The sequence below is a fragment of the Halichoerus grypus genome, chromosome 12, assembly GCF_964656455.1.
Source record: "Halichoerus grypus chromosome 12, mHalGry1.hap1.1, whole genome shotgun sequence".
Classification (NCBI taxonomy): Eukaryota; Metazoa; Chordata; class Mammalia; order Carnivora; family Phocidae; genus Halichoerus; species Halichoerus grypus.
Window position 1 is genome coordinate 1,890,613 of NC_135723.1, and position 22,469 is coordinate 1,913,081.

At 56.6% G+C, this 22,469-nt stretch overlaps 1 protein-coding gene across 8 annotated transcripts in view; it reads right to left on the minus strand.

Annotated features, from left to right (window-relative positions):
- Window positions 1-5,398: 5,398 nt before the first annotated feature.
- TNS3 (tensin 3) overlaps window positions 5,399-22,469 on the minus strand; it is a 207,626-nt gene continuing 190,555 nt past the window's right edge. For all 8 annotated transcript variants that reach the window (XM_078059911.1, XM_078059910.1, XM_036102704.2 and 5 more), the window contains 7 exons: window positions 20,305-20,400; window positions 19,646-19,723; window positions 18,843-18,920; window positions 10,820-10,988; window positions 9,375-9,443; window positions 9,246-9,272; window positions 5,399-7,985 (listed from right to left, as the gene is read on the minus strand). In XM_078059911.1, the coding sequence (XP_077916037.1) occupies window positions 7,841-7,985; window positions 9,246-9,272; window positions 9,375-9,443; window positions 10,820-10,988; window positions 18,843-18,920; window positions 19,646-19,723; window positions 20,305-20,400 (662 nt within the window). In that variant the 3' untranslated portion in view covers window positions 5,399-7,840. The remainder of the gene's footprint in view (window positions 7,986-9,245; window positions 9,273-9,374; window positions 9,444-10,819; window positions 10,989-18,842; window positions 18,921-19,645; window positions 19,724-20,304; window positions 20,401-22,469) is intronic.

Genomic DNA, 22,469 nt, shown 5'->3' on the forward strand with positions numbered 1-22,469 from the left:
GGGTTGCAACCCAGGTCTGAGCCCCACCCACCACTTGGTCAAGCCCTGCGTTTCTGCCAAATTCTCACCAGTCTGCTCTGCTCTGTGGTCAAGAACTTGCCCCAAGGTTCCCAGTGACTGAGGGAGGCTATAGACAAATTGGCTCCTCCTTGCCTGACCAGGAGCAGAGGTGCCCACCTATGCACCCCTGGGAATTCCTACCTGCAGAGCGGGATGTCGTAATCTAAGGTGATGCCGGAAAGCTCAACCCAGGTGTTTGGGAGAGCGGCCGCCCCATTCAGAGTCCCCCATTATGTCTGGGGGCCAACCTGTCTCCAAGTCTCCTCCTGTCCCCTCAGCTGTCCTGCAGGTGCCCAGGGGCCCCTGAGCCACAGAGGAGCATGACACTGGCCTCCACGGGCTCATCCTCAGTAGGCACGTCGTATTTCTTGAAATCAACACGAGCCAGAAGACTGTTTGACAGAGAAAGGCCATTTTCTCCTGCTTCTCCAGTCTAGCCTCCCAGACAGGGCAAGGTCACAGTCACTCCTGTGCCACACGCCAGGCCCCGGCTCCCTCCTCGCGGGGACGCTTGGACCTGAGCCTGTGTCTCCGAGGGTTTTCATGTCTGTCTTTACTCTTCTTCTAGATGCTTTTCTGTTTTTACTTTTGTGACAGCGTTCCTGAGATACAACGTGCAACCACACACTTCACCCAGTGGGAGGGTAAGATTCGATGGTTTGGGCACATTTCCTGCAACTCGCCATCACCACGGTCAATTTTAGGACATTTTTGTCACCTTACGGAGGATGCTTATTTTGTTTTATCTCGTGGTATTCCCTTATGCCTAAAATCGGAGCACACGGATGGTGGGCACGTGGCTGGGGGCCGCGAGCCAGGTGGGGCAGGGAGGTGTGCGGAGGGGAGAACGGCACGCTGTCCTCCCTTCCGAGCTCATCAGCTTTGCCAAGTCAGCTCCTGTTCCTGCTAAGACGGAGACAGCCAGACCACCACGTTGATCTGGGATGGGAGGAGTCTGGAGCCAGCAGCCAAGGGTGGGCCCCGGTCTCCCCTGCGCATCCACCCCCCCTGCCTCGGAAAGGTTCGCCCAGCCCTGTCCTAGGGCATCACCGCTACAAAGGATGATCCATCACTTTTTGCACAGGGAGCCCAACTTGTCAAGGGTCCAAGTGCTGAAACATCCACCAGTACCGTTAAGGGACCTAACGGGGATTACAGACGAACAGTTTTTAAAGATAACTATGGCTAGAAATTATTAAGGGCCAGCTCCCTAGCAGGTGCTGAGCCAGTCCGCTTATGCGTACTCCCTGAGTTAATTCTCACGGAGACCCCGCCAAGGAAGCACTAACAGGCTCTCCTCTGACAAAGGAGCCTACTGGCCTGTTCACGCAGCTGTCCCAGCCACAGAGCGAATGCACACCAGAGCCCAGATTGGACGCCAGGCAGCTCGGCTGGGCATCCGCGCCCCAGCATAACAACCCACGTCCTTCCATTCCTTCCATTCCTGGTGGTCTTGTCCTATAGGCTCCCAGCGGACCCAGCTCCGCGCCTTTTATGTAAGCTGCAGTAAGCCAGGCCGTCCACCAGGGGGCAATGCCGCCCACAGCGCGCTCCGCACCACCTGGATTTAGCCCAAATGCTGGGACCCTGCGGATTTCAGTTCAGCGGGAACCTTCCCGTCCAAATGCAGGGCAAAGTGCAGCAGGGGGAGGAGCCTGTTCACAGAAAATCGCTCACTGGGGGACGGTGTGTAGGGAAGGCCTGTGAGGGACGCAGGGAAGACACGGACTCTGGGCTCCGGGCTCCGAGGCTGCCTGGCTGGGGCTGGGACGGAAAGACACCAAACCAAGAAAAGGGCAACCAGAAACGACTGGATTCTTGTTTTTCTCCAGGCCTGCATCCTGGACCGTGGCCAAGCTACTGAACTTCTCTGACCGTGAGCTTCATTACCTGTAAACGGGTGAGGGCCACCTGCCCGTGGCCACCTGCTCTGTGTGGACAGACAGGCAGGCCACCCGCTCTTCCCCACCCTACAGGGCAGGGGCGGCCACTGGGGCTCCGGCACGGGACATGCCCCCGTGAGGCTGTCTGCAGACTCAGCAGCCCCGTCCCTCGGGCGCTCCGTGTGGGGTCCCGTCCGGCCCGACGGCAGGGTGCTCCCACCCGGCCCACTCGGGTTTCCGTCTGGTGGGCGCTACCTGGGCTCTCCCTCCCAGGGACGCTGGACCCATCAACCAACACTAACTGCAAGTGCCAGCACCACGCTTGGCAAACAGTAGGCACTGAATCAAGGTCTCTGCCTATTGTCCCAATCCACCTGCCTGCCCGCGGTCTGTGAAGCTGTGAGGTCTCCCCAGACGGGATGCACGCCCTTCCCCTCGATCCACCTCCACTTTATGGTCAGATTATGGTCTGTCTCGGTGAGCGTTCCACTGGAAAATGGGGATTTCGCTGCTGTTGGTTGGGGGGGGGCGTATTTGTGCATTAGATCCTATTGGCTGCTCGCATTGCTGGGGTTCCTGCGTCCTGGTGACTTTCTGTCTAGTTCTCCCCGTTGCTGAGAAGCCATCGCTGTGGGTTAGTCTGTCCTTCCGGCTCGATCAGCCTTGGCTTCCTGCGCTGAGGCTGTGGTTTGGCGGGGGCACGTCCAGGGGGCTTCTGTCTTCCCGGGGGTTTCAGTCCCGGGGGACCAAGCCTTTACGACTGTAGGATGTGCGTTCTTGTGCCTAGTCCTGTCCTGTGCCCTAAAGTACACTTTGTCAGACATGAATACAGTGGTTCCGTTTTTAAAATTAATGTTGGCATGATAGATCTTTTTAAGTCCTTGTCATTTTTTTTTTAAGATTTTATTTATTTGAGAGAGAAAGGAGAGGGCACGAGCAGGGGGAGCGACAGAGGCAGAGGGAGAAGCAGGGGCTGAGCAGGGAGCCCGATGCGGGGCTCGATCCCAGGACCCTGAGATCATGACCTGAGCTGAAGGCAGACGCTTAACCATCTGAGCCACCCAGGCGCCCATTTTGTTTTGGTTTTTTTCCGCTGTATGAACAAGTCTTTCATGTGCTCCCGGAAGCCTTGTCGCCAGGTCGTCCCAGCATCCGATTCATCCTGATGTTGGCGGCGGACGACTGTCCTTTCTCACTCGTGTTGCGAATGACCCGGTTCTTGGCACACGGGATTTTCCATCGTATCCGGGACCTTTTGGCTATCACGCCAGGAGGCTCTGCGTCCCACTTTCATCTGATGTGTCAGCGGACAGTGTCCCTGCTTGGGCTGGAGAACCAGCCACCGGGCGCTGTGCCCGCGCGAAGAGTTCACTCACAGTGATGCCACAAGAATGTGGTCCCTGCGGTTTACCTGGTGCTGCAGCTCCCACGGTCCTGGTAGGGCTGCCCGGGTGGGGGTGCGGGCACAGGTGTTTCGGGTAGAAGAGGGGGAGCCGTGGCTCAGCTTCCCTGGCCTGGCCTTTCTGGGGGGGTCCCCGGACAGTGGGAGACACAGCGTGTTTCCCGGGGGGGGGGCAGGGCTTTCTGCTGGTGTCCCCCCACAACCTCACTGTCTCAGATCCATGGGGTCAAAGAGGCCTCATGGGCCAGCTGGATTTTCGTGGCAGACGCCTTTTGTGGGCACCCTCCCACAAGCAAAGGGCTTTGGGGGCCCACCCCCCACCCCCACTGTGGCCCCGGACCAGGCTTGTAAACAGCATGTAGTTGGGTCGTGTTCTTTGGTTCTCCTCGCTCTGCTAAGCTCTGGCCTCTGATTCCTCAGGAACCTGAAGGCCATTCATTCTTGGATCTTTCACTTGTTACCAACTCAACAGCCTTGCCTCCCAAGCGTGTCCAGACACAGCCAATGCTCGTGTCATGAAGTGTCCCTCCCCTGCATGTTCCCGGGGCCCCAAGTCCACCTGCAAACTCCGATTCCACTTTGAGTCTGCTCTGTGAAATGTGACTCAAGGCCCTGGGGAAGCTCATCTCACGATCCTGGTGACCACACACATAACTCTAGGGGAACAAGGAACCACGATGGAGGATAAGACGTGAGGTCCCCAGTGGGCGGGACCAGGACACAAATAGTCAATAGACCCAGGGTCCCCAGTGGATGGACCTGGGCGCCCATCACTAACAGATCCACAGGTCGGGGTCCCGAGTGGGCAGGGCCTGGGTACCATTCTCCAGAAGATCCATGGCCGGAGGGGGTGGGACCCTGATGCCCATCACTAATAGATCCCGAGCCCTGAGTGGGCGGGACCCAGGTACCCTTCTCCCAAAGATCCACAGCCCAAGGGGGCCGGGCCCAGGCACCCATCGTTAGATCCTGGGTCCCCAGTGGACAGACCCAGGCACTCATCACCAAAAGATCCAGGGTCCCCAGTGGGCAGGCGGAGGGCCCACCACTAATAGATCCAGGGCCCAAGGGGGTGGACCCAGGTGCCCATCTCCAATAGATCTGGGTCCCCAGTGGGTGGGACCCAGGTGCCCATCACCAGGACATCCATCAGTAGTAGCCGCTGAGCGATGAGCCGGGAGTTAATGCGCACATGACAAGCTCCCGTCCAGGCAAGGCCTGGTGGTGGCCGGTGCTCCAAGAATCCTCTGGGCTGACTCTACTGCCGCCCCCTGGAAACGTCCTGTTGGACGAGACTCTCCCAAGTGTGCCTCCTCGGCCTTACGCTCCTGGCTGGGGCCAGAGCGGTCACGGCGTTTCAGCCACGGGAACGGTCCTGCCCCAGCCCTTAGCCTTATGAGCACTGTGACCCCCAGCCTGCAGTGGGGAAGGCAGAGCCTGCTGAGCCCAGTGACCGTCCACCCACCGGGGGCCCCGTGACAGAGCTGCTCAGGGCTTTAGGACACACAGCGCACGAGGGCCACGGGTCCTGTGTCCCCATCACCTAAGTCGGGAAGGAAATCAGCCAGGCAAAGGGAGCCCAGCTCCAGGAAGGCAAAAAGCCAGCACGATGGGCCCCCACCTGGCGGGGAGCCCCCCCGGAGGCCGGGGAGCACCACCAGGAGGGCGGCACTGGGTGACACCTGCATCCCTGGAGGCAACACGTGAACCCACAGAACTTCACATTCGGGTTCAGCCCCAACGCGGTAGACGCCTGGAAGGTCCCCTCGGGGCTGAACAGCAACACAAACCAGGTCCTAGAGTAACAGCACTGCAATTAAATTCTTATTCTCTCTGAATATAATTTTTCAAAGGTCTCTGGGCGGAAATCTTAAAATATATTCCTAAAGGCCAAACATATGTGAATTTATAACCGAATCCAACGCTCCATAAAAAATCCACTTCAAACTCCCAGTGAAACACGTGCGTGACCCAAGTGCGCACACGGACAGACAGACGTACACGCCCTCCGGGCGCCTCCAGCCGCCACGACAAATGTCTGCCTCGCCGAGGCTTTCCCGCGTGTATAATTTTATTATACTCTGAATAGAGAGGATATCTGAAAAGCAGAGAAAATGACTCTACAAAGGGTTTATAGAACATTCATTTACATAACTGGATATATTCTTTACAATATAAGAAAAGTAAAAATACCCACTAATAAGCAAGGCAGCTAAGGAGACACGAGGTCTTTCACACCGAGGATGCACACGGCGACCCTTAAATTCGGTGTGACTCGCCGCGGGTATAGATTAACACTGGAGGAACACAGCGTCCGGTTAATGAGCAGGTTAATAGGACCCTGGCTATGACGCGGTGGGGACCCTCGACCTCCCCGGGATGGGACCCCCGTGCCAGGGATCGCGTGGAGTGTCCCCGAGCCTGCGTGGGGGTGGGGGTGCGGCTTGCCACGCTCTGAGCCCCCAGTTCGTGGATTCCTCTCGTTCTGTGTGATGCACGTGTAACACAGGAAGAAACCTGTCGTACCAGCTCGTCAGGAACCGGGGAATCGGCGTCCCTCGGCTCCGCAGAGGGAGCAAACTTCCTGACGCCCTGGCCACTGCGAGGAAAAGCCACAGCCGGTCGGTCTGTCTCACAGGCCAGGGAGTGCGTCTTCTTGAATGCTCCGGACGAGGACCGCACAGGAGGCCCCGATGCCTGTGTCGTCCACCAGCTTGTGCTTCTGGGCCCCACCCCCACCCGCACTCCGGTCTGTAAACGAGCCCTCTCGTCCTTGGTCAGAAGGATGAGGGACCCAACCTACGGTCTTTGGGTCAAAATGGGTAGAAGCCACCTTGGGATGAGGCGCCCCTTGGGGACGGCACCTCGGGTCCCCTTGGCCGAATTTCTGCCACGAATGGAATCCCAAGGTGCCAGCCGCCCCTGCCGAGGACCAGACCCCGGGGCCCCCGGGAGATACCAGTGCATTCCACACCAACACCTGTCGGGGAGGAAGGTCCGCGAAGACCAAGGCAGACATTTGGCACAGAAATGAGGCACTTATGTTTGGTGCATCGATAGGAGCTACAGTGGACCCGTCCACCTGCTTTCACACACGTACAACACCCCCCTGCGAGCCGCTTCCAGCTCTGCCAGTCGGCACGTCCGTCTCTGACCCGCTCCACACAGAGAACTCACAACCACGTTTCCACCCCTGGTGTGGTGCCCGCTGGTGACTCGCAGGGGGGCCGAAGAGCTGGTCTTGATTTTGGCAAGTCGGGCAGAGTGGGCAGCTCCCCGGGCCCCAGAGCCACGGGGCGCCCCGGCTGTGCGGGAGGAGACCGAGCCTCCCGTCCGCCGTTGTCAGCCCCAACTCCCGCCCTGGGGGACACACAGGAGCCTTGGCGTGACCAGCACCCCTGATTGGGTCGCCCAGGAGATGCAGAGCAGTGGCCCTCAGCTCAAGAACAGCCTTGAAGGACTGAGATTCATCATCTTCCTCCCCTTCCTCCTCTGCTCAGGAGGCCAGAAACACGTAGAGGCAGGGACAAGGGGCCAACGGCTCACAGAGGGCCGAGAAGAGCCGTGGAGAGCAGGGCCGAGTCTCCACCCAAAGGTGACCCACCCTCCGGAAACTTCCTCCCCAGAAAGGACGTCACCCGCCGCCGCCTGGACCCGAACCGTCCATGGCAAGGACTGGGGTAGTACTGGGGTGGTACTGGGGTGGTCAAGGCTGCTGTGGCTGGCCTGTTGGGGATGCGGCCCTTGATCGTGGGCACGGGTTCGGCTTGGCAGCCCCCAGAAGTGGGACCCCGTCCTGCCCAGCAATTTATCATAAATAATTTGGCATAAGTAGAATATAAATTATATGAAAAGACATTTCACGTCCATGTTCCCTCTGCTCTCACGGACAACACGCCGTTCGGAGCCGGAGTGAGAGCCTGGAGCTGCCACCTGCCCGCCCGGCCGGGCCTCACGGTGCCCCTCCCCCGGGACTGGGTGGCCTTCCTGGTCCTCACAGCCATCACGTCACCCCCTCGCTCATGCCCCCAGAGTTCCGGAAGGGCCTGACCTGCACGAACCTTCAGCAAACATGCATCCCCTTCTCGGTGAGCTAGCGTCTCTGTCGTGGAGGAGAGAGGCCTCCCCCCGGGTGCTGGGTGGACGGGGGCCCTCCGCGAGGCTGATGGCGCCGCCGGTCACCCAGGGGCCACGTGCAGGGGCCGGGCGCCCTCCTTCCCACAAACGCCGGTGTGCAAGGAACACGGGGGCCTGTGTCCTTGCACGGCCCCTGCCAGCGTGGAGCCCAATTTCCTCCACCCGGGAAGCGCTTGGCCACAGAGACGTGTCGGTGAGCAGTCTTTCAGGAAAGGACAGCAGAAGGGGGGGCCGTCTGTCCTCCTGTCCGTGAAGCCGGAGGAGGAGCCCCTCACCCTCCTGGGGCTGGAACGTCAGGCTGGTCAGTTGCTTCGCGGGGGACGCCCCAGCCCCGCTCGGGTCTCTGGCTGGGAGGGGCTCAGATCTTCTTAGGGGAGCCGATCATGACCTTTGACACGAAGTTGACGATGGCACTTGCAGGCTGCTCTGGGTCATGCTCCGCGAATAAGTGGCACACGTTGTCCGTGGCGCTGCCCTGTTTCCGGGCCACAAACCCGAAGACTCTGCAACAGGAAAGGGGGTGAGGCCAGAGCGCCAGCGTCCCGCAGGGCCCAAGTGTGGGTGCAAACCTCTGTCCGCTCCCTCCCTGCACCACCGCAACCTCCACCCGCCACTCACCACCACCCAGCCAGACACCTGCCCACAGCTGTCCACCTCCCAAACCTCGCAGGGACAGCAGGTGCGTGGCCGGCCACCGCCCTGGGCCACTCCAGGCCGGAATCCTGCAGACGCGGGTCAGGGCAGGTCCCTGAGCCCCCACCCGGCCGGTGGCCTGACTCTCCCAGGGGAGGCCGGGCTCCCCAGGTACCGGGGTGGGGCAATCAGATCACGTGGGGGCACAGGTGAGGGCCGCACGTGGCCACCCTCCCGCCCTTGGGGGCCATAAGCTCTCCTCTCGGGCCTCCTGCACCCCAGTTACAAACTATGGGCAAGTAAGGAACTATTAGAAGAATCGGAGCTGTTCTCCGAATGGGCTTTCGTGAGCCCAGAGCCTTACGGGGGCACTTCCGTTGTCCCCGGGAAACTCTTTCTGCTCCTTCTTAAAAAAAATGAAGGATTCTTTTGTTCCAGGGGAGCGGTTTCCCAGCCATGAGAGGGACTGGCTCAAGGAACCCCGATGAGGTGGCACATTCCACATGGCTGGGAGCGCCGTCAGCCCCACGTGCCAGAGCGTGGGGCCTCCGGGTACTTTATCAGATCCCAAAGCGAACAGGAATGTGAACCAGAGACGCTACAAGAGGATCTTTGTGGTCTGACCTATTCCTGGCAATCAGATTTAGGTTACATGGAGGAAACCGGGCTGGGGAGCGCCAACAGCTCCGAAAGGTTCTGGGAGCGCCCCTGCCTGGCGGGACTGTCCTGCTGTGGACCAGGGCAGGCGGAAACCGTGCTCCCCCTGCATCTGGGAAACGCTGAACACTGTGCCATTCACAGTCACACAGGGGAAGTCCTTCCTCCACCCTGACCTCGATGCACCTGCAGTCCACGCCCGCCCTGAATAGCCCAAAAAGCCGTGCATTCGCCTCCACGCTATTTTCGCCACATTCGGGTCCGGGGTATGTACTGTGCCTCCAGGAAAGAGCAAGCAGGAAAGTGAACCCCAGGAGGCCCTTCCTGCAGAAGGACACACTTTCGTTTGTGTTCACGGCACGAACCCGTTGGCATGGTTCCCTCATTTCCTTATGGGAAACCCTCTTTGGAAATCTATACAAAGATGCACTTTGGACCATGACAGGAAGGGCGCTGGCGTCCCGGGAACCTACCTCGAGCAGGGGCCATCCGTGATCCACCTTGCAGATTAAAAAGAAAAGGAAGAGTTACGTTCACTTCTTTATTAATTTAACAGGCAAAGGATGCACACGCATCGCCTGATACAAATGCAGATGTCTTACTTCCGGTCCTGTGGATCCAACGCGCAGAAGATCACGCTGCTCACGGGGTAATGTCTCCGGAAGAAGAGCCTGCTGGGACACGGCTCTGTTAGTGGGCGTGAGGGTGACAGGGACGCATAGCGCGGGCTCCCCCGAAGGAGAGTTCGGGCAGAAACCGACTGGATTACTAGTCACTTGGAGAGAAGGACCGTGCGTACGCCCGTTAGCAACGGGCAGATGGACGCGGGCTGAGCGGTGCTGGAAAAGCTGGCTCTTGGCAAGAGGGAAGCATACAGCAGAGGAACATTGTGCACCTGCCAGCCACGCGGAGGTCGGGACCGAACCCCGGAGCCCGGCATGGCCCTGGAGGAGAGCCAGTGAGCCCGGCCTTCCTGTGCTCGGCCCGAGAACCGCCGACCGTGTCCAGCCACCGACCGTCTCCAGCCAAACTTTCCTCACTGGGGACACGGTGTCCAGTAAGGCCGGCCACTCTTGGGGACCGGAGCCCACATCAGACATGAGGAAGGAGCTGACGGCACACTGCGAACATACAGACCAGCTGTGGGGTTGGCACAAGGGGCGGGGCAGGGCTGCCCCACCGGCCAGCACCAGGGGACTGGCCTTGTGCCCCGTGACGCTCCTGCCATCCCCCTGCTTTTATGGCCGATGACCTGGCTCTCTTATTAACCACACCGGGCTGTTTCCAAAACAAATGAACAACAAGTACATTGGAAATGTCTTTGACTCTGAGGTCAGGGGCTCTGTGGGGGGCGGGGGGGGAAACGCCGCTGTCTGTGCACCTGACTCTGCTCCCCGTTCGGGCTGTGGCCCTACTATGTTCCTGGGACACCTGCTAGGTAGAACCCACTCAGGGACAGCTCTGCTGAAAGCCACCGAAATCATTATCTAGTATCTACATATTCAGACACCATCTAGATAACATTTAGTATTGTAACGTATTATATAATAGATGGTCATGAATAACTATTACTAGTATTAGTTGTTCTTAATATATAACTAATGGCTGCATTACAATTAATTATCTAGATACTGGACTAACATCTAGCAAGCTCACAGTGTCACCTGAAATGGAACGACCACCAGTCAGATGTAATGACACCAAACCAAAGACGGGTGAGTTCTATCACAGTCTCCCAGTGTTTCGACAGACTCGAGTTCAAAGATTTTTGAGTCTAAAAATTATACTCGTGTGTGCGCGTGACACTCAAAGGTCCAAATCTCTCTCTCTCTCTTTTTTCTTTACAAGTTTACTGACTCCTAAGAAGAAAACGTCTGCGCCGAATGTCCACGGTTTACACACAGCTCCTGGGAGGTCCTGAAGGACAGGGACCCACCGAGGAGTGACGCGTCCACAGCCACGTCCCGGGGACACGTGGGCCGGCGGGAGATCTGACCCCGGGTGCGCCCAGAAGCCCGCCCGCAGCCCGGCGCCCAGGCACACTCACTTCCTCTGGTTGTCCGTCAGGGTGATGCCCTGGGCCGACACCTTGAAGTGCACGACCGTACACAGGGGAGTCGGCTCCTGCACGAGGGTGAGGCTCAGGGCCTTCTGGACGGCCTGGGGGCCCGTGAGCGACTCCATCTCCACAGAGTTCAGGTACCACACGTTGCAGGCTGCAAGACACCCAGGGAAGCAGGGTGTTCACTGGAGGCAAAGCCCTCGGCCCTCCATTCCGCAGGCGTGGACAGGGAGGGACCAGGGACACACGTGCCCCGAGGCCCCGTCCTGGAAGCCTCCCGCCGCCCCTGCCGCCATGTCCCCAGTGGGGCTGGAGACCCCTCCCCAGCCTCGGTGCGGGTGTGGGTCCGCGGCACCACCGCAGGTCGGTAAACGTGCGAGAGGGAAGCCAGCCCTCTGAGGCTGGACCCCTGCAGCTCATGCAGAAGCTGACGTGGGACCTTGGGGCGTGTGTGAGGTCGGTGTGTCCCGAGACACTCGGACTCTGCCTACTGCTCGCTCCCAGCAGGAGCCACGGCCCCGCCTGGCCAGCCACCAAGAACGTGTCCCTCCCAGCCGCCACCACTCCCAAGAACAGAGCCGCCTGTGCCCCTGCCCTGCCGGACGCCAGGCTCCACGTGAGCGTCCGCGGCCTGCGAGCGGCTGGCCATCCACGGCCTCGAGGCAAATGCTGCGATTCACAGCTCATCTTCAAAGCCTGGGAAGCTCTGGGGTCTCAGAAGCCCCTGCTTCCGTGAGTAAGCCCAGGTCTGCACCAAGTTCATCGGAAAACAAAGCTTCGCCCTTGATCCTGGGGTGCTGAGCACGACAAGCATGTCGGCCCGGGTCTCACCGACGTCACGGGGAAAAGCCACTGGAATCGAATCACTGTTGGAGCCACTGAGGAGGCCCAACGGGAAAGGCCCAGAATGAAGGGAAGGAGCAGATTCCAGAAAGCCTCCCGGGAACGATGCAGCCCAAGGCCGGCGAACGGGGTCTTCAGCGAGAGTGTGCACCGCACGGAGCCTGCCACGCTCACTGCAGGGAGCTACCCCACTTCCTCTAGAGGACACAGCCCCCGAACTCGCCATCAGCGGGGAGTTTCCTCCGAGACCCCAGCTTCCCCTACAAAGTTCCCTGAACCACTCCCTAGCTCTCACCAGAAGCAGCTGGAGACCGCACCCCTGTACCGGCCGGAGATGCGCTGTGCCGCCAGGCAGCATCTAAAGAGAATTCTCTACCCCGAACACAACCGTTTCCGTGTCTCTGAGCTCTGCTAAGGCTGCTCACTCTGAGGACGATCCCTGCATGTCAGGCCATGGCGGACACTTTCCAGAGACTGTCTCAGCCCATCTGCACCTGTCCCGTGGTGGAGGAGGACACAGTGGCCTGGAGACCCCAAGAAGCGGTCCAGGAGCCTCGCAGCCAGCTCCTGGGCGTCCACGCCACCGTGTCCAGCTCCATACTGCTGCTGCAATGTCCACGGAGAAACTACGGGGTATCAGGCACGCTCGGTGAGAAGCGTCTAACGTTCCCGAGGGCGCGCTGTGGATTTTACAGTGAGGCATGTAGGCTGTGTGCGAGCGTCCCCGGCCACAGATAACGCCCCCTGACAACGCCACGTGCCCGTCCTGAGAGCAGACGCACCTTCAGAAGGTCGCACCTGCGCGTTCTCACCCAGAGGGATGCTCAGGGGTGGGCGGGAGTCGGAGACGCACCCGCTCCCTGCGGCTGGCTGGCACGGACCCGAGGGGAGCGGCAGGGATGGTGGCGATCTGCACTCCAGCTGCCACCTGGACTTGAGGGGTTTACATGTGTCGCTTGGGACAGAGCGCATGTTGGCACATTACAACGTGGCCACCCAGCGCCCCATGCCTGCCACGCTCTGACGAAACGCTGGGTCAACCCAGACGGCCCTTCTGGACAACGCGGTCATCTTTATCAGGAGGCTCAGAAGGGAGATCTTCCATAACCACGGTGGACGACCAGCCCAGAGGTGGGGCTATGGGAGCCTTGCGCTGACTTAGCGGGGAAACGGGGAATGGCTCAATGAACCCCACACGGAAAACCACGCAACCAGCAAATGGCAGCCACACCACATGTACAGCGACAAGAAGACAGGTGGCCACGGCCGACGCTCCCGGGTGGTTCACGGGAAAGTCGTGAAGAGAGTGGGTCCTAGGATTTCTCAGCTCAAGGAGAACCTTTCTCTCTTCTCCTCTTCGTATTGTGTCTACACAAGAAGACGGACGTGAGTTGAGCCTCCGGGGTGACCACCTCACGACTTAGATAATCAAACCCTCTCGCCATGCGCCGTAGGCCTGCACAGGGACAGTACGGCAACTATTTCTTAAACCCAGAAAACCGTTAGAGGTTGATGGGAAAGCAGAATAAAAACCATATTCATGCTACGATCACAAGTATAAAAGAAAAAGTGCGTGTGTACGAGCCGGAGATGGATGGGTGCCTGGAAACTTCAAGACCGCGTGATTTTCGGAGGGTGGATATTCTACCTTTGATTTCATCAGCGTTATTGTGATGCATTTCCAAAAACAAGAAGACAAGGAATTCTGATCTAACGACAGTGAAATCCCACAAAACGGGCACAGCCTGGGTCTGCGCCAGAACGGGCGGCCACCAACCCAGACCCCGTCTCCCTTGTGGCACCACAAATGGCCTTTTGATAAGGAGTCGGGGTTTGGGGAATCTCACCCCTAAAGGGGTCATTCCTCAAAGCAGAAGAGGGAAGCTGTCACTTGATAAAGCATACCTGGAGGCAGGTCTGCTGAGCCCACGGGTCCATCCCGGAGCCCTGCTCTCCAGCAGAGGAGGGAGGATCCACAGGGTGACTGGTATTTGTCCACCCAGCCTGGCCCTCATCGTCCAATTCCACCTGACACGTGGTCCCGGCGCGGGCTGGGGGGGTCGCCTTGTGGAGCAGGGCTGCCTCCTGTGAACGGGGCCATGCCCATCAAACCCACGGGTACAAAGCCTCAGGAACACACGACCTCACCCAGCCCTACTGCGTCCGGGAACTTGGGTCCTAAGAGAGCAATGCAAGATTCTGAAAAAAGACATAAAGCAGAAAGGTAGCCTCCCAAGGGTTGTCTGTAGTATTGAGAAGCCAGAAACAAGCCAAACGAGCAGAGCAACTGTAAGGAGCTGAGTCACAAGACGGACCACCTCGCAGCCACTGAAAACGAGACCTATGTGGTGTGCAACAAAAATGGGTGAACTTCTTACTCAAAGCGAGAAAAGGAAAAACATCCAGGGTCTGGGAAACAGGCATCTGAGCAGTTCACCTTCCCTCTCTCTTCCATGTCTCTTCCCTTTTTTAATAAAGATTTTATTTATTTATTTGTCAGAGAGGACGAGCACGAGCAGGGGGAAGGGTCAGAGGGGAAGGGAGAGGGAGAAGCAGACTCCCCGCCGAGCAGAGAGCCCGATGCGGGACTCGATCCCAGGACCCTGAGATCATGACCTGAGCCGAAGGCAGACGCTTAACCCACAGAGCCACCCAGGTGCCCCTATCCTTTTTTTTTTTTTTTTTTTTTTTTAACTTAAAGAACTCCTACTACTTTTATAAAGAAAATACACTTCACAACATGGTAAGTTAAGGACATAGCCTAACACTGCTGGGAAATGTACCAGAGCTCTGGTCCTTCTTCTCAGGATGGACTGCATCCCGCAGCTTCACCACCACCAAGGAAGAGACCAAAAACGCCAACAGTCAGAGACTGGAACGACCCAGAAGGGCCTCAGTCACACGAGAGAAGGGGAAGCAGACGAGGGACCGTGCACCCTCGCTGGGGACGCCCGCCTCTGCAATGTTCCCGGGTGCTGCTTCCTCAACTTTATGGGGAGGGGACTCCACACAGGACAATTCAAGTCACTCCCACAAAATTTAGTTTAGGGGGGAAAAATCCGTTTCCTTGAGGTTATCACCAATGGGACAGTCTGACCGTCTTCCTGCGCTTTTTCCAACAACCGCGGGGCCTCTGCAAGCTCACTGCTGCTTTGTTCTCACTCCAGCCACGGATCTGTGTCCTGATTCCACGCCTTGCCTTGTCACCCATGAAGTGAGCTGCACGGACATTTAACCCCCTCGATGTGTCTTAGAAACATGAGGCTCCACCTGTCGTGTGTAAATGCTCAGCTCAGATGCTCACATGAGATCCCCAGGGCCCGCCCCAAGTCCTGCGAACTGCCACCCTTCAAAAAAGCAAGTCCTCCAGCACTACTCCATACCTGCCATGTGTTCTTCAACAAGATTATCAAGTGTATCTAATAATGATAAGTCAGAACAGAAGGAAAAGCCGTAATATCTAAAAATAAGGGCCACCATGGTTCCTAATTATGATAAGCAAATTCATTGATCTATTTATTAATTGCACATTTATTGGGGAAAATGTTTGATAATCATGAAGCTTAAGGAGAAACACAACAGGCAGCTTGTCGTAAGATGATATTAAGCTAAGTACAGAGCCTAGAGGCGTGTGGGCTGCAGTGTGACCCCAGGCTGAGTGCAGGGCTGCACCCCGGAGATATTACGGAGGCGCCCAGCCGAGGCCCGTGCAGGGAAAGGGTGAGGCCCCCGTCACAGGAAAGGCCATTTTTTCCTGGGCCAGGAAGAGCATTTTCCCGTGCAAACACAGCAGGACTAATACCACCACAACCTACGTGAGTGACCACGTTATGGTTCCCAAGGCGGTTTTCAACATCTGATTCACTTGGTCTTTGCAGCCACGCTGTGGGGAGAGATCATTATCATCAATACGTCGAGATCCACGTGGCTGAGTGTGCTGCCAGAGGTGAAAACCCTGAGTGGCAGAGCCCGGACTTGAACCCAGGACTGACACAGCCATGCCCCTCATTTTGGAGCTTCACGTTCTAACACGTTGCTGTTTGGGGCAAACCACGTCAGCTTCATTTTGGACACACAGAACGTATCCCTCAAGGAGGTCTGAACTGAAAAGAGTTCAACACTCATCCTTGTGAAACCAGAGAGATGAACTTTAGCTGGGCAACAGGCATAGTGACGGGGAGTTCCACAGAGAAAAGTTGCACAGAAGAACCATGCACAATGTACAGAGGAAGTAATAAGAAAAGAGCTGTAGATTGCACTGACCTCCAACACGGAGCCACAGCTGTGAAGTATGCTACCAATATGAGGTGCAGAAAGGAGGTATTTCTTGTCCAGGCCTCCAACCAGTCTCTGAAATTCCCTTCCCCAACCTTTCTGAGAGCAAATGTCCACCGTGGGGAACTCGGTTCCCTCACGGCTGCAGACCCACAGAAGCCCCGTGGCCTCGGTCTTGTCCGCAGTCCTCTTACTCTGGGGCCCCCAGGGGCTGCATCACATGCTGCAAGAGCAAGTAGTGGGGCTGTATTTATAGCACGATGCAGAAAACAAGATTAATATACAAGTCAATCCCTTTCCAGTCCAGCACAGGACAATCACAGTTTGGGATTAAAAGCACAATACAATGTACATTAGCAGCCCCCAAAGTGAAATACCTAGGTATCAATCTAATACAATTATGTACAAGAAATACTTACAAGGAAAACTATAAAACTCTGACAAAAAATATAAGATAGCTGAATAAATGGAGAGAGATACCATGCTCATGGATAGGAAGACTCAATTTTGTCAAGATGTCGGTTCTTCCCAACCTGATCTATAGACACTATATGATTCCAATAAAAATCCCAGCAAGTTATTTTGTGGATATTGACCAACTGATTCTAGAATTTATATGGAAGCAAGAGACCAAGAATAGCACAGACTGAACAAGAATTGAGGGAGACTGAAGGAGAAGCACAGAGTTGGAGGACTGACACTACCTGACTTCAAGATTTACTGGAAAGCTAGTAGTCGAGACTGTATTATTGGCAAAAGCAGACAAATTGATCAATAGAAAACAACTGGGAGCCCAGAAATAGACCCACATCAATAAAGTCAGCTGATCTTTGATAGAGGAGTGAAGACAACACAATGGAGAGGAGATCACGTCTTCCACAGAGGGGGCTGGGACAGCTGGACGCCCACGTGCAAAAGAGAGACCGTAACACAGACCTCACACCCTTCCCAAACCCTGACTCACAGTGGGCCGCAGACCTGAATGTAAAATGTAAAAGTATACTTCCAGATCACATAGGAGAAAATCCAAGATGATCCAAGATCATCTTGGGTTTGGTGACAAACTTTTCAAAGACAACACAAAAGGCACACCCCATGAAAGAAAGAAATGATAAACGGGATGTCATTAAAACTAAAAATTTCTGCTCTGTGAGAGACGACGTCAAAAGAATGAGAAGACGAGCCACAGATTGGGAGAAAATATTTGCAAAAGACACGTCTGATAAAGGACTGGTCTCCAAAATATACAAAGAACTCTTAAAATTCAACAACAGGAAAACCACCCAATTAAAAACAGACCAAATACCTTAACAGACATCTCACCAAAGAAGGTGTACAGGCGGCAATGATGGAGAGATGACCCATGTCACGTGTCATCAGGGAAATGCAAATTAAAACATCGATGGGATACCAATGCACACCTATTAGAACAGCCAAAATCCAGAACCCTGATGACACCAAATGCTGGTGAAGATATGGAGCAAAAGGAGCTCCCACCCATAGCTGGTGGGAATGCAAAATGGTGTAGCTCTTTTGCAAGACAATGCTGGTTTCTTGCAAAACTAAACATACCAGGGGCACCTGGGTGGCTCAGTCGGTTAAGCATCTGTCTTCAGCTCAGGTCATGACCTCAGCATCCTGGGATCGAGCCCTATGTCAGGCTCTGTGCTCAGCAGAGAGTCTGCTTCTCCCTCTGCCCCTCCCCACGCTCATGCACATGTGCGTGCATGTGCGCTCCCTCTCTCAAATAAATAAAATCTAAAAAGCCCACAAAACTAAACATACTTTTAATATACGATCCAGCAGTCATGCTCCTTTTTATTTACACAAAGGAGCTGAAAACTCACGTCCACACAGAAACCCGCACACGGATGTTACAGCAGCTTTATTCGTAACTGCCAAAAGTTGGAAGCAAGCAGGATGCCCTTCAGTGGGGGAACAGATGAGTACACTGTGGTCCGTCCAGACAACGTAAGATCATTCGGCACTAAAAAGCAATGAGCTACCGAGCCATGAAAGGACATGAAGGAAACTTCTATCACTCAGGGACGAAGTCCATCTGAAAAGGCTACCAACTGTAATGATTCCAACTCTAAGACATTCTAGAAAGGGCAAAACCATGGAGACGAGGAAGGGGTCAACATCGCCAGGGTCTGGAGGGCGGGGGTGAGCAGGTGGAGCACAGAGGATTTTTAGGATGACGAAAGCACTCTGAGTGATACTCTGGTGGTGGATACACAGCATTATGCATTTGTCCAAAACCATAGAATGAACACCACCGAGCGTGAGCCCCAGCGGAGACTCTAGACTCTGGGTGATAATGACGTAGGTTCACAGATGGGAACAAATGTACCCTCTGGAGGGGGAACGCCGTAATGGGGAATGTTGCACATGCACGGGGCAGGGGGTGTGGGGGGAACCTCTGTACCTTCCTCTTAATGTTCCTGTGAACCTACAACTGCTCTAAAAAATGTATAAAGTCTATTAATTTAAAAAACAGGTGCCCAGGCAAGCGCACTGTCTGGGGTCTGCATCACCCTGGGTTGCGGGCAGCGAGGGCGAAACCATCGGCTTGCTGAGTCAGGCCCATGAGTGCTTTTACACTCATGGCTGGGGGGGGCAGGCCCCCCACACCCCGGCTCCCTGCCTTCTCCCCTAGACGAAACCCAGGACTTCGCTCTCTCCCACGGTCTCTGGTCTTGTTTGCAGTGGGGACATTTCCAGCCCGGGGAGTCCTGGTTCTGTCCGCCCACACTCACTGCCCAACCAGGCCTGGGGGGCTCCCAGAGAGCAGGCCCCTTCACACACACAGCAGGAGGAAACCCGCAGACCCAAGGTGACCCCCTTCCACCCAGGAACTAGGACGGGGCACGTGAAGCCAGAGACTGACCTGCCCCTTGCTTCAGCAGCTCCGTGGCCGAGTTGGCTGCCGTCTGGGGAGAGCTGTCGGCCATCTCCTCCAACGGATCTGCGGGACGGAGCACGAAAACGCAGAAATGAGTCCGGCTCACCGGAGAAGTCTTCACGATACGGTCAGACTCGGGCCTGGATTCCCGGGGGGTGACCTGCGCTGTCTCCTGGTGACAACCCCCGGCCCGCGGACCCCAGCACTGCGTCCTGAGCAGGCAGGGGGGCGACAGGGTCCAGCAACGTGTCTTTCTCAGCTCTCACGAACAATGAATTGCAAAAGGTAAATCACACTTACCTATATTATAAATTTATCACTATGGAATCTAATAAAGTTATGTGAAATTAATACTGCCTAGGAAGCTGGGAAATATGGCCAAATCACACTGTTATGCAATGGGTTCTTTTTTCCCTAATTAGAGATATTTTCAAACAGCCATAAAGGCAAAGAGAATAGTTTGTCACCTAAGCTCAAAAATACCAATATCTTGCTGATTTTGTAGAACTGTACAAATTAATGCAAGTGTGGCCCTGAAGTTCTCTTGGTGCAAGTGCTTTCTATCCAGGGAAGCCATTCACAAAGCCCGTCAGGTGATGGCGTCGCTGGGTGCTGCCTCGTCGGCCGACTTGGGTGGGCTACACGACACTCTTTGGGGTTTACCCACAGGGCACAGGACAGAGGAAGATTCCGGTCTGACTTCTGCCGGTGGATCCTCACGGACCCGACACGCTGTACCCGACATGCACGCGGCCAGCCAGAACAGCACGGAGGACCCGACCGCGTACCTCTGTCTGGAATGAGCAGCTTGCAGGGCAAGGCCAAGGGCGTGATGGAATGCTGACAGACCAAAGCCGTGAGGCTCCCTGCAAACGATGAACAGCAGATGGGCGTTAGCGCGGCCCTAAACACGGCACCGCGGGAAGGAAGCTGCTGTGGAGGGCGAGCACTTATATTTGTAGCAACTAACACGCTCCGTTATTGCGGGACTTGGCACAAAACTTCAGTGAAGTGACCAGTCCAGCAAGACAGCGAAGAGCTAGGCGGAGGAACTACAGGTGATTCTGGGCCAAGGCGCACAGGCACCAACTTGGAAAGAGGAAGTCAGCCGTCGGCTGAGTCTGAGACAGCCCAGGTGCCTCCGTGGTCCCTGCAAGGTGCCCCCGGAGGCTAGGACCGTGCGTCTGGGTGTCGTCCCGACAAGCCTGCGAGGTTGGGAAGGAAGCGCTAACCCGGTCCGTGCTCACGGGCCTGCCTGCCATCTGTTTGGTTTTGAGAAAGCCTTCAGAACAATTCCTTATCCAGTTCATCTTGGAGACGGTAATCGGGTGAGGGGCCTGGGGAGCCCGGGGGAGGGGGGGGGGGAGGAAGGCCCCGTTGCTCGGGGCAGCAGGGGGCTGCACACCGCGTGGGCCAGGACGCCAACTGTGACCTCGCAGCCACTTACCGAAATAGGGTTCGTTGGGGCACCCCTTCAACCGCACTCCCTTCGGGGTACACTCGATCAAAAAGTGCCGAACGAGTTCATTGGCCAGATCTCCTGCTGTGGTGAGAGAGTGAAAAGAAAGAAAAGAGAATTTAAGAATGAGAGCACGGGGGGCGCCTGGGTGGCTCAGTCGTTGGGCATCTGCCTTCGGCTCAGGTCATGGTCCCGGGGTCCTGGGATCGAGCCCCGCATCGGGCTCCCTGCTTGGCCGGAGGTCTGCTTCTCCCTCTCCTACTCCCCCTGCTTGTGTTCCCTCTCTCGCTGTGTCTCTCTCTGTCAAATAGATGGACAAAATCTTTAAAAAAAAAAAAAGAATGCGAGCACGGGAGGATGGGAGAGAGGGACAGAGCACCAGCTAAAGGGAGGGGCCCCGGAGCCGGGCCACTGGCCTTGGTGGGCTGCCAAGCAGCGTCCTGGGAAGGAGAGCAGAGCCCCCAGGGTGACATGCCCGGAGGTGCAGGGGTCCCGGGAGAGACCCTCACACATCCTGCAAGCATCCCCAGTGCAGGGAATGAGTCAGCTGCTGCGAACAGAAACACGCTGTCCAGCTCCTAGCCCTCGTAACAGGAGAGGTTAGAAGGATCTGGATGCAAGGTGATGCCCGATAGCAAGCCACTGACAAGAGCTAGAAGGGACCAGCCTTGAGGGTATGACTGAGCCAGGAGCCATGTGACAGACCCCCGGGGAGGAAGCCCTCCGTCACTGGGACCAGACAGAACATCGCTGCCCCCGCCAGCCCGTGCATCCGAAGACAAGGCACGCCCAGAAAACCTCCAAACTGAGCTGGAAACCGCCCGACAGCAGCACCCGCCCGCGGGGAGGGAGATGGCCAGACTCCATGGAAGGCTGTGGTGAACACAGGTGTGGAAGGAGCATCGTGCATCCTCAGCTGTGGGAGGAAAAGGATCCGCGTCTTCCGCACTGAAGGGGACACATGCGCCGGGGACAAGTGTCTCAGTGGGATGGCCAGCCGGCTGGCTGCCCGGAGAACAGATCCGTCCTGGACATCTGTCGCTGCCCGGTCTCCGGGTACCAAGAGGCTGGATGCTGACTCGCTGCGCTCTTTCCTCTCAAACCTCTCCTTGCACCGTGACACCCAACTGCCAAATCCAGGGCTGGACGAGGACAGGCAGCCAGCGAAGATTTCAGCCAGAGGACACCGGGGACGTTTTGTGATCTTCACCTTAGGGTCGAGTCAAGGTCGGCCTGAGACGCGGATGCACGCCGGGAGGCGAGAACACGCACACAGCACCGTCCACATTTCCGAAGCGACAGTGCATGCAGGAAAGACGCCGGCTTGCAGCTTCCATGGAGCCAAGAGCCACCCTGCACGCTCCACAGCACCCGTCCCCACTCTCCCCTGGACCCCGTCCACAGACCCAAGCTGCTCCTGTCCCGAGACTCTTCCTGCTCGAATCCTTGTTGAGGATTGCTGGAGCTTCTCATGCCGGGTTCCTCGCCAGGCTCAGCTGTTCTACTCGATCTGCACGAAGCCTCCTCCCGCTTTGCTTCCAGACAACACCATCCGGATTTGGGGTCTGTGGTCAGTCCCCTGCACCCTGCCCCTTCCGCTCACCCCACAGCAGACACCTAGGTTCCCTGAAAGCCCCTCGGCCGGATGCTTCGGCCACCAAATCTCACGTCCTTCCAGGCACAGCTCCGAGGTCACTTCCTCCTGGAAGCCGTGAGCAGAGCCTCCACCCAGGGATTCCCGCCGAGCCTCTCGGATCCTGGGCGCGGCATGGGAGTGAAGCAGACCCGTGTCACTTTGCTCCTTAAACGTGTGAGCTCCGAATCTGCTTATCTGGATTCCCCCGTTCCTGGTGAGCCCGGCGCCCGCACGAGGAGCCTGCTTCCTTCTTGAGCTTCCTGTTGTGAAACGTAAACTGACCACTGGTGTCTACCCTGCGTCAAGTGATGCTCCTGGTGCTGTTTTTCCAAAGGCATTTGCTCACTTCCTGTCTCTGTGTCACATTTTGGTATTTCTCCCAGTATTTCCAGCTTTTTCGTTATTATTACACTGATTACTGTGATCCGTGATTACGACAGGTGATATGCTCAGATGGTGAGCTTTTCACCAAAAGTATTTTTTCATCAAGGTGTGTGCGTTGTTTTTTTAGACATGA